This window comes from Convolutriloba macropyga, chromosome 4, assembly GCF_964194025.1.
Source record: "Convolutriloba macropyga chromosome 4, txConMacr16.3, whole genome shotgun sequence".
NCBI lineage: Eukaryota > Metazoa > Xenacoelomorpha > Acoela > Convolutidae > Convolutriloba > Convolutriloba macropyga.
This window is the reverse complement of record NC_134471.1, coordinates 48,354,218-48,369,564: the sequence shown is the minus strand read 5'-3', so window position 1 is coordinate 48,369,564 and position 15,347 is coordinate 48,354,218. Positions and strand designations below refer to the sequence as shown.

General features: G+C 35.7%; 2 protein-coding genes across 3 annotated transcripts in view; both read right to left on the bottom strand.

Moving 5' to 3' along the window:
- The window catches only part of LOC142337714 (uncharacterized), a 159,921-nt gene extending 158,951 nt beyond the window's left edge, over nt 1–970 (bottom strand). For both annotated transcript variants that reach the window (XM_075387172.1, XM_075387171.1), the window contains exons 1-2: nt 709–970; nt 59–237 (exon numbers count right to left, since the gene is read on the bottom strand). In XM_075387172.1, the coding sequence (XP_075243287.1) occupies nt 59–237; nt 709–720 (191 nt within the window). In that variant the 5' untranslated portion in view covers nt 721–970. The remainder of the gene's footprint in view (nt 1–58; nt 238–708) is intronic.
- Nucleotides 971–4,996: 4,026 nt separating this feature from the next.
- The window catches only part of LOC142338087 (uncharacterized), a 230,832-nt gene continuing 220,481 nt past the window's right edge, over nt 4,997–15,347 (bottom strand). Inside the window, exons 32-33 of the mRNA XM_075387719.1 lie at nt 9,501–9,674; nt 4,997–5,284 (exon numbers count right to left, since the gene is read on the bottom strand). Of these exons, the coding sequence (XP_075243834.1) occupies nt 4,997–5,284; nt 9,501–9,674 (462 nt within the window). The remainder of the gene's footprint in view (nt 5,285–9,500; nt 9,675–15,347) is intronic.

Below are 15,347 nucleotides of genomic sequence, written 5' to 3'. Positions count from 1 at the left end.
CGAGAAATGGTTATAAAGCGATACATTTTTTTTCCAACAGTGATTTGTTGTGTCATACCTAGTGTAACTCTGTATGCAGAGTATTGGAGGTGATATGGGGTCAGGAGTTCTGCAGAGTAGAGGACTAAATGTCACTTCTTTGTACCCAGAAGAAGATGTGGGAGAATTGCTCTGATGGTTGTTGTCAGTTGTGACGTCAGAGTTGTCACAATACACGCACAGAGTGAATTCATACACCTGCAATTTTGAGGCGCTGTGAAGGTCGATATCTAGTTAACGAGCCATCTCAGAACGAAAAACCTTATGACCTTAAGTTAGGAGTTCTAACAGCTCCAATTAAGTAGATTTTTGCAATAACAGAGCGCTTTATCACGTCAGATTTAAGGCTGCAGAATGGTTCCTAATTCTGCCAGCTTTAACGATATGACATTACTTTCATTCATTGATGTTACTATATTTTAAAGCGTCCATTATCTCTCTGGAAGAAGAGCTCTGGTCTCAAAAGGAGAAAGTTTTGAAGACTGAACACTACCAAGAAATTTCACAAAACCTGATCTAAAACAACTTTCTTTAGTCACGAAGCAAATATTTTGCAACAAACTCTTTGTCATTTAATAGACACAACAGTTCTACATGAAACACGCGTGGCAATCTTTAGTATATCGACACTTTTTCTCCAACTACTTTCTAAAAGTTTTCATTACTTACCCTGCCGGGCATTAACCCTTCAACATGGTACTGCCTTGTACTGGGCTTCAGTTTCTTGCTGCCTCCGTTCTCAGCTTTTCCATAATTTTTTGGATCGTTACCGTGCTCTGGCTTCTTGTCACTATTTAAGCAGTCTCTCCATTTCAACCTCTGGTGGGATACGAGATTACCGAATTGACTGCTGTTGGACCATTTAAGTGAGATTCCGGTCGGTTGCCTGTCCACGACCAACAGGGTATTTTCGGCACCCTTGCTCAACGTTTCAGCCTAAAGCAAACACTTAATCAGATCATCCTGTCAAAATTGTTTAAAATTACATGCTGCAAAGTTGATACGTTGAGCACGAAAATACTCATCATTAATTAGTACGCCAGTTTTGAATAGGAAATGCAACTTCTTAAAAGTTACCAGTTCATGTGGTAATATCTTAGCTATCATTTTTGTAAAAATTGTGCGGGCATTCTAAAATAAGTTTGAACAAGGAGGATTGGCACTGTCTGTTTGTACACAATGGCCGATCTCATTAAATAGGGAATAAAAAGTGAAAAGGTTGAAATATCTCTATCAAGGAAGAGCATGCTGATTTATGCATTGCACTTAGTTATGAAACATTATAATGAAATGGTTCACCGTCGGAAATCAGAATATCTGTTGCATTCTCTTTTCTTAAATAAAAAGAGAAAATTAGAGTTTCAAAATAATTAGAAGTAAAAATTTTCTCTTTATCTTTGTTTTTTTTCAACCGCTTTACGACGTTCAAGTGAGAGCATTGACGCGCATTTTTCAACGACATAAGGAACATTTAATAGAAATTTTACAACAGAAGATCTGCAGTATTCAAAGTAAAAGAAGATAAGAGTAGGACAAAAATTGTGTCCTCAATTAACATAAAAAAATGGGAAAATTTTTTTATCAATTTAACTACTATATTCAAAATCAATCAAAACTAGGAAAGGACTAGGAAAACAATTGGTAACAAAGATAAATGAAGATTTCATCTCCTTTCTCTATCTTGAAATTGGCATTTTGACCGATAGCGACTGATATTGTTGTCACTAGAAACTAGCCGAGGAAAAAAGAGACATATTCACTGTAAATTTAAATAATCAGACAGGAGGACAAAAACCTCATACGACTTTCATATGTTTATAACTCCTCAGTGGATTTTAGAAATAATTTTACCGCTAGTTAGAAAAATCTTCAAAAACTATTTATCTCTCGAGTATTTTAAAATTTTAATTTCTCAAGAACCAGAAGTTTGACCGAAGTTTTTGTTGCTGAAAAAACTTTTTTCGCATATGTCAGTTTCACTTTCGTTTCATTTTTATAACTCCGATTCACAGGTACTGGTCAAAATTAATGTGCATTTTTATTAAGTGTAGTTGAAATGGTTTTGAAATTCTGTGCAGCTGATTTTTTTTATGACGTTGACACCATTCTATTTCAAAAACTTTCAATGAACTTTTGCAATTCGCCTGTTTTTCTGAGCTCTTTAATGCTTGTCATCTAATCTGGCTCAGTCTCAATAGTTACGTGTGCGAACAGTGTTCTCATGAAGCATAAATAAATCGTATAAGGTCTTTCTGTTTTTTTATTACTCTGACATTGCTTTGTGTCATAAAGTATCGAGGAGTTCTTGAGTTCCCCCCAATTTGGTGCAATTTTCATTCTCTTGTCAATGACTCAGCCTCAATTAATTAAGGACCCTTGTTATCTTGTCGCTTGGTAGCGAAAACAACCAATCTTTTTTGAGCTCAAACACGGTTTTTTATCCATTCCGTGGCATCGATTTGAGCTAATCGTTGCATTCATTTAGACGCAATTTGGAAGAGGGTTTATGTGTTGTTTTGATTCCTACATTCAACTGTTTAATGCTAGGCCACTTTTTCTCTAAAGTGATTTATGAGACGTTTAACATTTTTTAAACCTAAGTAGTAAGTTTTGAAGAGCTGCTGTTGTGTTTACTTTGACTTCAAATATTTCTACAACGAATCAGGATTTTGCCATATATACTGAGTTGATTTTTATGATTTCGCACACAATCCTGATTTCGGAAAAAAAATCCATTTTTTAAAACTCTTTCTGTGTTTCGCTTATTTTTGCACAATTTGAGTCTTAAGTCTTTTCAGTATTAGGTTGATGCGCTAGAAAAGTTGATAAGCAGATCATTACTTTATTCGCTTTTATGGTTTAAATTTCAGGACCTATGCCTTCGAAATTTTTGTTTGTTTTTATGTGACAATTGTTATGGATTCTTTATTTTGGCATCCAATGAACAGAGTATTATAAATCTCGTCCTCTATCTAATCTAGTCTGTAAATATTTTCTATACTTTACATGTGTTTAGTTTTGGAGAAAATGCGCCAGTTTGAAAATGAAAATAGTGAAAATTATTTGAAAACTTTAATCCTTAACAGCTTTTTGAGAACTTTTGAAAAAAAGAAATACATCTTCAACAACTGATTTCGTTTTTACAGACTTTCCAATGATACCGCTTTTTTATCTTTCCGCATAGATTTTTTGCACCGGCCAAAAGCGAGTAGCAATTTGATGAGAGCTGTTATAATGATCCTACCCCCCCCAAAAAAAAAAAAAAAACTTGGAAGGGTGAGACACCGAACTTGCATCACTTTAGATTTGCAATCGGTTGAGATTTTTAGTTTGAATCACGTCCTCTAGCACGACTTTACTTAAATATAATAAACTTTGCGATTAACCTTCATTGATATATTGCAATGCACTTTCAATAGGAAAGCGCTGAAATGTAATTAGTGTCAGATAATTGTGGACCATTCAGAGGTTTTAAAAACAATTCAGTGGCTTGATGTAAAGTGATGCAAAGTTTAAGAGTTAATTAATTAGAAAACCAGCTTTTTAGCGTGATTTTTTTTACTTCAAAGACTGGACTTTCAAGCGATCTGATAGCAGTAACGAAGCCGGAATAACCTTCTTTCCCTTTCCTATGAAGTCCTCGTGGTTGGTCCGAAATTTCCCGTGTGATAATAAATAGAATACCGCGTCTCGGCGACAACAGTAATGCAATTTCAGCGGGTTTCGGCATTGCGATCTACAGACTGTTTCAGTCCTATTCACATCAATCAATGCGCGCAAAGTCAACATCATAATTGCTAAAATCGTCTGACATCTGATAACAGCACTTTCTCACTCAAAAAAAGTCCAAAAGGCAGGTAAAAATGGTGAGCGCTTTTTTAATTATTCTGATATTCTGGGAAAATGTACTTGCCCAATTGGAGGGGAGTTATATATACTCACTTTTCACTTAATGAGCGGGGAAATTTTGCAAAGATAGTGCATGCTAGCAAGCGCAGGACATGACGACCCGATTGTTCAGTAGCCTTCAGTCGCCTCGCTCAAGCGGTATCAATAACTGCCATGCGTGGCTCAGCTACAATGCTGATTGCAAGAGATTCGCGACTATGAGCCAGAATTTATGAGGACTGTAGCATCCAATTGTGCCGCTATGCCCAATCAGAGGGTCAAGAAAATCCGTTTCAAGAACTCACTAACCTAAAGTAATATTGGACTCACTTCATGAGAAGGGAGCCCTTCTGTGTTTAATGTCACCCAATGAGTGGGGACTTCAGATAATTGTACCAGTTTTTGTCTTCATACATCAGCAGAGAAACTTCGAAATCACCGAAGGAAACGAATTTTCTCAAAGACATCTAATTGAAAGTACAGCTGCATTCACAGTTTGTTAAATCCTTCAATCACGAGTTTTTATTCTTACCTGACCAAAGTGGGGAGAAGATAAACAAACGTTTCACGCGTGCAAATTTGAAATGGACAGTTAAATTTAGAATTATTGAACTGCTGATGAATTAATTACCATAGTTATGATAACCATGTTAATAATATCTAGTTAACGATCCATCTTAGATCGAAAAACGCAATCACTAAGTTGGTTGTTCTAAGAGCTCTAATTAGCTCTAATTAACAAAGTGCTTTATCATACCAGCCTTATGGCTGCAGAATGGTTCCTAATTCTGCCAGCTTTAACGATATGACATTACTTTCATTCATTGATGTTACTATATTTTAAAGCGTCCATTATCTCTCTGGAAGAAAAGCTCTGGTCTCAAAAGGAGAAAGTTTTGAAGACTGAACACTACCAAGAAATTTCACAAAACCTGATCTAAAACAACTTTCTTTAGTCACGAAGCAAATATTTTGCAACAAACTCTTTGTCATTTAATAGACACAACAGTTCTACATGAAACACGCGTGGCAATTTTTAGTATATCGACACTTTTTCTCCAACTACTTTCTAAAAGTTTTCATTACTTACCCTGCCGGGCATTAACCCTTCAACATGGTACTGCCTTGTACTGGGCTTCAGTTTCTTGCTGCCTCCGTTCTCAGCTTTTCCATAATTTTTTGGATCGTTACCGTGCTCTGGCTTCTTGTCACTATTTAAGCAGTCTCTCCATTTCAACCTCTGGTGGGATACGAGATTACCGAATTGACTGCTGTTGGACCATTTAAGTGAGATTCCGGTCGGTTGCCTGTCCACGACCAACAGGGTATTTTCGGCACCCTTGCTCAACGTTTCAGCCTAAAGCAAACACTTAATCAGATCATCCTGTCAAAATTGTTTAAAATTACATGCTGCAAAGTTGATACGTTGAGCACGAAAATACTCATCATTAATTAGTACGCCAGTTTTGAATAGGAAATGCAACTTCTTAAAAGTTACCAGTTCATGTGGTAATATCTTAGCTATCATTTTTGTAAAAATTGTGCGGGCATTCTAAAATAAGTTTGAACAAGGAGGATTGGCACTGTCTGTTTGTACACAATGGCCGATCTCATTAAATAGGGAATAAAAAGTGAAAAGGTTGAAATATCTCTATCAAGGAAGAGCATGCTGATTTATGCATTGCACTTAGTTATGAAACATTATAATGAAATGGTTCACCGTCGGAAATCAGAATATCTGTTGCATTCTCTTTTCTTAAATAAAAAGAGAAAATTAGAGTTTCAAAATAATTAGAAGTAAAAATTTTCTCTTTATCTTTGTTTTTTTTTCAACCGCTTTACGACGTTCAAGTGAGAGCATTGACGCGCATTTTTCAACGACATAAGGAACATTTAATAGAAATTTTACAACAGAAGATCTGCAGTATTCAAAGTAAAAGAAGATAAGAGTAGGACAAAAATTGTGTCCTCAATTAACATAAAAAAATGGGAAAATTTTTTTATCAACTTAACTACTATATTCAAAATCAATCAAAACTAGGAAAGGACTAGGAAAACAATTGGTAACAAAGATAAATGAAGATTTCATCTCCTTTCTCTATCTTGAAATTGGCATTTTGACCGATAGCGACTGATATTGTTGTCACTAGAAACTAGCCGAGGAAAAAAGAGACATATTCACTGTAAATTTAAATAATCAGACAGGAGGACAAAAACCTCATACGACTTTCATATGTTTGTAACTCCTCAGTGGATTTTAGAAATAATTTTACCGCTAGTTAGAAAAATCTTCAAAAACTATTTATCTCTCGAGTATTTTAAAATTTTAATTTCTCAAGAACCAGAAGTTTGACCGAAGTTTTTGTTGCTGAAAAAACTTTTTTCGCATATGTCAGTTTGACTTTCGTTTCATTTTTATAACTCCGATTCACAGGTACTGGTCAAAATTAATGTGCATTTTTATTAAGTGTAGTTGAAATGGTTTTGAAATTCTGTGCAGCTGATATTTTTTATGACGTTGACACCATTCTATTTCAAAAACTTTCAATGAACTTTTGCAATTCGCCTGTTTTTCTGAGCTCTTTAATGCTTGTCATCTTCTCTGGCTCAGTCTCAATAGTTACGTGTGCGAACAGTGTTCTCATGAAGCATAAATAAATCGTATAAGGTCTTTCTGTTTTTTTATTACTCTGACATTGCTTTGTGTCATAAAGTATCGAGGAGTTCTTGAGTTCCCCCCAATTTGGTGCAATTTTCATTCTCTTGTCAATGACTCAGCCTCAATTAATTAGGGACCCTTGTTATCTTGTCGCTTGGTAGCGAAAACAACCAATCTTTTTTGAGCTTAAACACGGTTTTTTATCCATTCCGTGGCATCGATTTGAGCTAATCGTTGCATTCATTTAGACGCAATTTGGAAGAGGGTTTATGTGTTGTTTTGATTCCTACATTCAACTGTTTAATGCTAGGCCACTTTTTCTCCAAAGTGATTTATGAGACGTTTAACATTTTTTAAACCTAAGTAGTAAGTTTTGAAGAGCTGCTGTTGTGTTTACTTTGACTTCAAATATTTCTACAACGAATCAGGATTTTGCCATGTATACTGAGTTTGATTTTTATGATTTCGCACACAATCCTGATTTCGGAAAAAAAAATCCATTTTTTAAAACTCTTTCTGTGTTTCGCTTATTTTTGCACAATTTGAGTCTTAAGTCTTTTCAGTATTAGGTTGATGCGCTAGAAAAGTTGATAAGCAGATCATTACTTTATTCACTTTTATGGTTTAAATTTCAGGACCTATGCTTTCGAAATTTTTGTTTGTTTTTATGTGACAATTGTTATGGATTCTTTATTTTGGCATCCAATGAACAGAGTATTATAAATCTCGTCCTCTATCTAATCTAGTCTGTAAATATTTTCTATACTTTACATGTGTTTAGTTTTGGAGAAAATGCGCCAGTTTGAAAATGAAAATAGTGAAAATTATTTGAAAACTTTAATCCTTAACAGCTTTTTGAGAACTTTTGAAAAAAGAAATACATCTTCAACAACTGATTTCGTTTTTACAGATTTTCCAATGATACCGCTTTTTTATCTTTCCGCATAGATTTTTTGCACCGGCCAAAAGCGAGTAGCAATTTGATGAGAGCTGTTATAATGATCCTACCCCCCCCCGCCCCCCCCCCCCCAAAAAAAAAAAAACTTGGAAGGGTGAGACACCGAACTTGCATCACTTTAGATTTGCAATCGGTTGAGATTTTTAGTTTGAATCACGTCCTCTAGCACGACTTTACTTAAATATAATAAACTTTGCGATTAACCTTCATTGATATATTGCAATGCACTTTCAATAGGAAAGCGCTGAAATGTAATTAGTGTCAGATAATTGTGGACCATTCAGAAGTTTTAAAAACAATTCAGTGGCTTGATGTAAAGTGATGCAAAGTTTAAGAGTTAATTAATTAGAAAACCAGCTTTTTAGCGTGATTTTTTTTACTTCAAAGACTGGACTTTCAAGCGATCTGATAGCAGTAACGAAGCCGGAATAACCTTCTTTCCCTTTCCTATGAAGTCCTCGTGGTTGGTCCGAAATTTCCCGTGTGATAATAAATAGAATACCGCGTCTCGGCGACAACAGTAATGCAATTTCAGCGGGTTTCGGCATTGCGATCTACAGACTGTTTCAGTCCTATTCACATCAATCAATGCGCGCAAAGTCAACATCATAATTGCTAAAATCGTCTGACATCTGATAACAGCACTTTCTCACTCAAAAATTCCAAAAGGCAGGTAAAAATGGTGAGCGCTTTTTTAATTATTCTGATATTCTGGGAAAATGTACTTGCCCAATTGGAGGGGAGTTATATATACTCACTTTTCACTTAATGAGCGGGGAAATTTTGCAAAGATAGTGCATGCTAGCAAGCGCAGGACATGACGACCCGATTGTTCAGTAGCCTTCAGTCGCCTCGCTCAAGCGGTATTAATAACTGCCATGCGTGGCTCAGCTACAATGCTGATTGCAAGAGATTCGCGACTATGAGCCAGAATTGATGGGGACTGTCGCATCCAATTGTGCCGCTATGCCCAATCAGAGGGTCAAGAAAATCCGTTTCAAGAACTCACTAACCTAAAGTGATATTGGACTCACTTCATGAGAAGGGAGCCCTTCTGTGTTTAATGTCACCCAATGAGTGGGGACTTCAGATAATTGAACCAGTTTTTGTCCTCATACATCAGCAGAGAAACTTCGAAATCACCGAAGGAAACGAATTTTCTCAAAGACATCTAATTGAAAGTACAGCTGCATTCACAGTTTGTTAAATCCTTCAATCACGAGTTTTTATTCTTACCTGACCAAAGTGGGGAGAAGATAAACAAACGTTTCACGCGTGCAAATTTGAAATGGACAGTTAAATTTGAATTATTGAACTGTTGATGAATTAATTACCATAGTTATGATAACCATGTTAATTATAATTTAAATGAAAAAAAAACTTTAAAAAAATTGTTCGTCTATTTGGACAAAAACGCAAAGATCCATTTGAGTGGGCCTACTTGCAGAATTTCATTCAGTGTTGCCGATATTCAATGAAGTGGGTCGCTACATGAAATGGAGTCACTAACCTTGATCGAATGATTTAATAACCCGATTTCAATAATTACAATAATTTGATATGAACAATTACGATTCCAATAACGAAGCGCAAGTCAGTTCAATACACGATCCGTTGACTAAGAAAATGCAATAGCTTAAATTGTCAATTTGATACAGCGATTTTCAGCGCTTGGTTAATTGACCGTGTTTCCATGTAAATACCTTCGTTCAAATATTACATTTTAAGTACGTCAGGTGTATCTTCAATTGATTCTTGATTTGTTTTTGTCTCTATTGTGAGCCCTGTAACATCACTATTACTGTTTTCATGGTCACAATCACTTGTGCAAAATATCTGTTGCTCACCCCACTCTAATCTGTATTGAATAAAAAATTTTCGCAGTTCGATTGCATAATCTTCAGAGACTCTGATATGAACTCAATTTGTAATTGAAACGAATAGATGACAATTTACCCGTACAGACGCGACAGGCAGCCATGCTGACTGAATGTCCTTCAGCTCGAGATGCGACGGGATTTGCAGATTCTTGGAGGTCACGTGGTCAAGAGCGTCAGTTGTCAGATTTTGGTCAACGTTCTCAAAGTATCTATCACTTACTGTCATGACGCAAATGTTGTAATTGGAGATCTGAAAAGCAAAATACATTTCTTGCCATTTTCCTCCCAAGAGCTAGAACTTCTTTTGATTTCTTTACAGTAACTCAGCTCAATTGATTTAAATATTTTGGAAATTCCACGATTTGAGCTAGCATGACGAAAGGCAGCAAAATACACATAAATGTCAAAATACAGCCGGATAAACCCAGAACCCAAAGCTGAAAGGCCTGTCATCGACATTTTTCTCTAATTTTGAGACATTTTAGCCCCAAAAGAGCCTTGGCTAATTAAAAACTTTTGATGACAGCCAAGCTACCAGCATTAGATGGATCAGTTATAACCTTTTTCGAAAACTAAAAAAATCTTCAAGGTTGAAAAACTGCAATCAATTTATCAAAAAAAATCACTGCTGTTCGTTCACAGGTTTAAAATTACCTATTTGATGTGAGAGAACACAAAAGAGCATATGTGGATATGTAAAATAAGTGAAAATGGCAAAAAAAAACTTTAAAAACTCAGTTTCCGCATTTCTCAACTCGTCATTATCCGAAGTAAAATGTATTGTACGTTTTCAATCAAAAAACAACCCAAAAATCCAATGCTCTGGTGAATTTTAAGCTATCCGTGATGTCCAATGAACGGAATTGGTACAACTTTTTGTCAAATTTAATAACCCGTACCGAACCTCCAGAGTAGATCAGAGCTGGAGCAGGGTAATTCCAGCGTTAGGTGCGCTATCAGAGCTGGAACAGAGCTCCCCCAGAGTAGGAGACTCTCAACTCTGGGTCTTGTCTTCACAGAGTAGAACACAGAGTATGTCTACTCTGAAATTTGCCTTGACAGAGTAGAACCCAGAGTAGGTCTACTCTGGAGTATGTCTTGACAGAGTTGATCACAGAGTAGGTCTACTCTGGAGTATGTCTTGACAGAGTTGATCACAGAATAGGTCTACTCTGGTATCAGTCCTCACAGAGTTGATCAGAGAATAAAACTAATAGCAGAGTACAACCACCCGGTCCAAATGTGAACGAATCCCAGGTTGAGGTGCCATCCGGAAGTAACTTCTGATCAGACCAACCAAGACAAAAGTGCAGAGAGTATGTCAAAGAGTATGTCAAACTAAAGTGCGCTCAAAACAGTGTGTGCGCTCAAAGTGTGCTCGAACTTGTCTCTAATCAGACCATGCCAGACGGAAATGACCTCTGTTCAGAGCGAAATTAGACAATTATTATTATTATTATTATTATTATTATTATTATTATTATTTTTATTATAATTATTATTATTATTACTATTATTATTATTTTTATTATTAGTACTACTACTACTACTACTACTACGGCCGACTTGAATTTGGGGTAAGCGATCCGCGGATTACGGTTTTGCTCGGAGAATTCTCATTTCTGTTCCCAGAGCTCAGATAAAGCTTGTTTTTGTTAGCCAAGATGTTAATCTAGCCAAAACTGAAAATGGCCCTTTTTGAAAAGCATTTTTTTGGTTTTTATTAGGTTTTAAAAAATTAATTAATTTTTGAAAAAACTGCTTTTTTCTCTCAATTTTACATATAAAAGTTACTTTTTCTCATCGTAGATTGATAGTCACGCTTGAGAGCTTTCCAGAACAATTTTTTTAATCATTCTAGCTCTTTTTTTTGTTGTTTTATGGACCGAGCGGAGTAGGGTGACATCCGCGGCCAAACAGTAAGGGAAATTGAAAACTCTGTTTCTTCATCAAAAATTAATATTTTTGATTTTTTCTTTCATTTTCGGTGCTGTATGACTAAGTTCTGGCATTTTTGGTCTTGTAGTGCAGTTGCGTTTAGTGCCTGGAAACGACCTAATTTTTAGGTCATAAAATGAAAGTGACCCAAACGAGTGACCACTGAACTGCAAGAAAAGTGAAATGAGGCAAAAACTCAAAAATGAGTCCTGGAGTCTGAAGTTTCGCATGTCAACTAAAAATAGTCATACAAGACAGGTAACATTTTGCTGGATTCTAATATCTAATAAAAACCGAGAAAAAAAGGTTTTTAAAATTCTGGACTTGAATTTGGGTACGAATTTTTAATAATTTTTGGCCGGATGCGAATATCTGGGAGACGGTTAATTTTAATGACCTCAGCAAAATATTTATGGAACTTCAATTTCAGAATGCTATCCGGGTTTAAAGGGGCCGATTTTTCGATTCAAATAGCATAAGAAAAAATAAAAAACTATTTCGAACACCAGAAGCAATTTCCGACGAGACTCAGCAAAAATAAGGCCATTCAAAATTTATGCTACTGAGGATTGTGCTTCAAAATGTTTTGAAATAAACATGTTAAGAGTCAGCGATCTCGATATTTTCAGCTCCCAATTCTAAAAATAGAGTTCTGAAATTTATGTCAAACTCTTGTCAAGCAGCAGAAAATTATTAAAGTTGATAGGTCGTTTTTGCAACTTTTTTTTTCTTTCTAATGTTTTCAGTTTGCTTGTTGGGTCACAAAGCTTACCGAAAACATTTTTTTAAACACAACTTTTCACTGGAAAAACTGTTTTGTTGTTGTTTTTAGTTGATTTTGATTTTTTGTGAAAAACTTGAATTTGGGTACATCGCAGTTTGTTGAAGTCAAACAGAAAAAGATGAGATCCATTTAGAGAGAACAACATAAACAAAAATGATCATTTTTATGCAAGAAAAATTTTCAGTACCTTTGCGATATAGTTGTTTTCCTCCAGTTTTTTTTTTGAAGCAGAAAGAATAATAACTTCGAAAAAAAAAGGAAGCAAAAAAATCTGAAACAAAAAAATAAGAGTTCAAGGTACAGAAAAACGAATTTGAGAACGGTTTCTGATGTCATTTCTGAAATACTGTTTATTGTTACAATTTACTTTTATGGAGAAAAAAATACTTACGTCGATGAAACTGCACATATCTTAATAATACAAGGGGAAAACTTTGAAAAACCAAAAAACTAGAATTTGGGTTCGAAAAAAAAATGCCAAAGTGGCCCTATTGGTCTGGTCGCCAGGTTTTTCTATCAAACATAAAAATAATTGTCATACCAATTCCTCGAACTCCTCATGGATGTTCGTACGGAAAAATCCAGCCTAAATTATTTAAAGACATTAAAAATTAGCCCAAAATTTTGGTATGAGTAGAATGCTTTTGAGTGCTTTCAATTTTTTTCGAAGTCCATTGCCTGATTAGGGATCAATTACAGGGAAAAAAGTGGCCTATAATAAGAGACATACATTTTGTTTGCTACAGGGGTAAGAAAAAACGATTTCTACGGGGCCAGAGCCTTCAAATCGAGACGATCCCCTATTTTTTTTTCAAATTGATCTTTTTTGCTTTAAGTCAAAGCCTTTGGCCCCTCCCTTTTTTTTCAAAACTCCTCCTCGTCCACGGGATAGTTGAAAAATCTGCCTGTAAATCTCTTGGAGAAGATGTGTATCACATTATAATAAAAATTAAGTGTTTTAGAGTTGCGAAATCCGGAGTTTTTAAAAAATTTTTTGCGGTTTTCAATTTTCTCTAAGTCCATCACCTGTTTAGGGGTGAATTACCGGAAACAAACATGGGCTCAAAACAACGGACATAAACCGGGATTTCTCGGGGGGTCAAAAAAATAGGGGATTATCCCGAGATGAAGGCCAGAGCCCTCAACTCGAGATGATCCCCTATTTTTTTTCAAATTGATTTTTTTGGCTTAAAGTCAAAGTCTTTGGCCGCTCCATTTTTTTCAAAACACCTCTTCATCCTTGCGATAGTTAACAAATTTGCCTGTGAACGGCTTGGAGAAGATTGGTATCACAATATTATAAAAATTAAGTGTTTTAGAGTTGCGAAATCCGGAGTTTTTGAAAATTTTTTTGCGGATTTCAATTTTCTCTAAGTCCATCGCCTGTTTTGGGATTAATTACCGGAAACAAACATGGGCTTAAAATAACGGACATAAACTGGGATTTCTCGGGGGGTCAAAAAATTAGGGGATCATCCCGAGTTGAAGGCCAGAGCCCTCAACTCGAGATGACCCCCGATTTTTTTTTCAAATTGATTTTTTTTTGTTTAAATTCAAAGTCTTTGGCCACTCCATTTTTTTCAAAACACCTCTTCGTTCACGGAATAGTTAACAATTCTGCCTTTGAAGGGCTTGGAGAAGATTGGTATCACAATATAATAAAAATCAAGTGTTTTAGAGTTGCGACATCCGGAGTTTTTCAAAAAATTTTTGCGGATTTCAATTTTCTCTAAGTCCATCGCCTGCTTAGGGATTAATTACCGGAAACAAACATGGGCCTAATATAACGGACATAAAATGGGATTTCTCGCGGGGTAAAAAAAAGGGGATCATCCCGAGTTGAAGGCCAGAGCCCTCAACTCGAGGTGATCCCTTTTTTTCAAATTGACTTTTTTTTTGCTTAAAGTCAAAGTCCTTGGCTGCTCCATTTTTTTTCAAAACACCTCTTCATCCACGGGATAGTTAAAAATTCTGCCTGTGAACGGCTTGGAGAAGATTGGTATCACAATATAGTAAAAATTAAATGTTTTAGAGTTGCGAAATCCGGAGTTTTTAAAAAATTTTTTGCGGATTTCAATTTTCTCTAAGTCCATCGCCTGTTTAGGGATTAATTACCGGAAACAAACATGGGCTTAAAATAACGAACATAGAATGGGATTTCTCGGGGGGTCAAAAAAAATAGGGGATCATCCCGAGTTGAAGGCCAGAGCCCTCAAGTCGAGATGACCCCCGATTTCTTTTTCAAACTGATTTTTTTTGTTTAAATTCAAAGTCTTTGGCCGCTCCATTTTTTTCAAAACACCTCTTCGTTCACGGAATAGTTAACAATTCTGCCTGTGAAGGGCTTGGAGAAGATTGGTATCACAATATAATAAAAATCAAGTGTTTTAGAGTTGCGAAATCCGGAGTTTTTTTTTAAAAAAATTTGCTACGGCCTACTTGAATTTGGGGTAAGCGATCCGCGGATTACGGTTTTGCTCGGAGATTTCTCATTTCTGTTCCCAGAGCTCAGATAAAGCTTGTTTTCGTTAGCCAAGATGTTAATCTAGCCAAAACTGAAAATGGCCCTATTTGAAAAGCACTTCTTTGGTTTTTATTAGGTTTTAAAAAATTAAATAATTTTTGAAAAAACTGCACTTTTCTCTCAATTGTACTTACAAAAGTTACTTTTTCTTATCGTAGATTGATAGTCACGCTTGAGAGCTTTCTGGAACAATTTTTTTAATCATTCTAGCTCTCCTATTTGTTGTTTTATTGACCGAGCGGAGTAGGGTGACATCCGCGGCCAAACAGTAAGGGAAATTGAAAACTCTGTTTCTTCATCAAAAAATAATATTTTTGATTTTTTCTTTCAATTTCGGTGCTCTATGACTAAGTTCTGGCATTTTTGGTCTTGTAGTACAGTTGCGTTTAGTGCCTGGAAACGACCTAATTTTTATGTCATAAAATGAAAGTGACCCAAACGAGTGACCACTGAACTGCAAGAAAAGTGGAATGAGGCAAAAAGTCAAAAATGAGTCTTGGAGTCTGAAATTTCGCATGTCGACTAAAAATAGTCATACAAGACAGGTAACATTTTGCTGGATTCTAATATCTATTAAAAACCGAGGAAAAAAATGTTTTTAAAATTCTCGACTTGAATTTGGGTACGAATTTTTTATAGTTTTTTGCCGGATGCGAATATCTGGAAGACGGTTAATT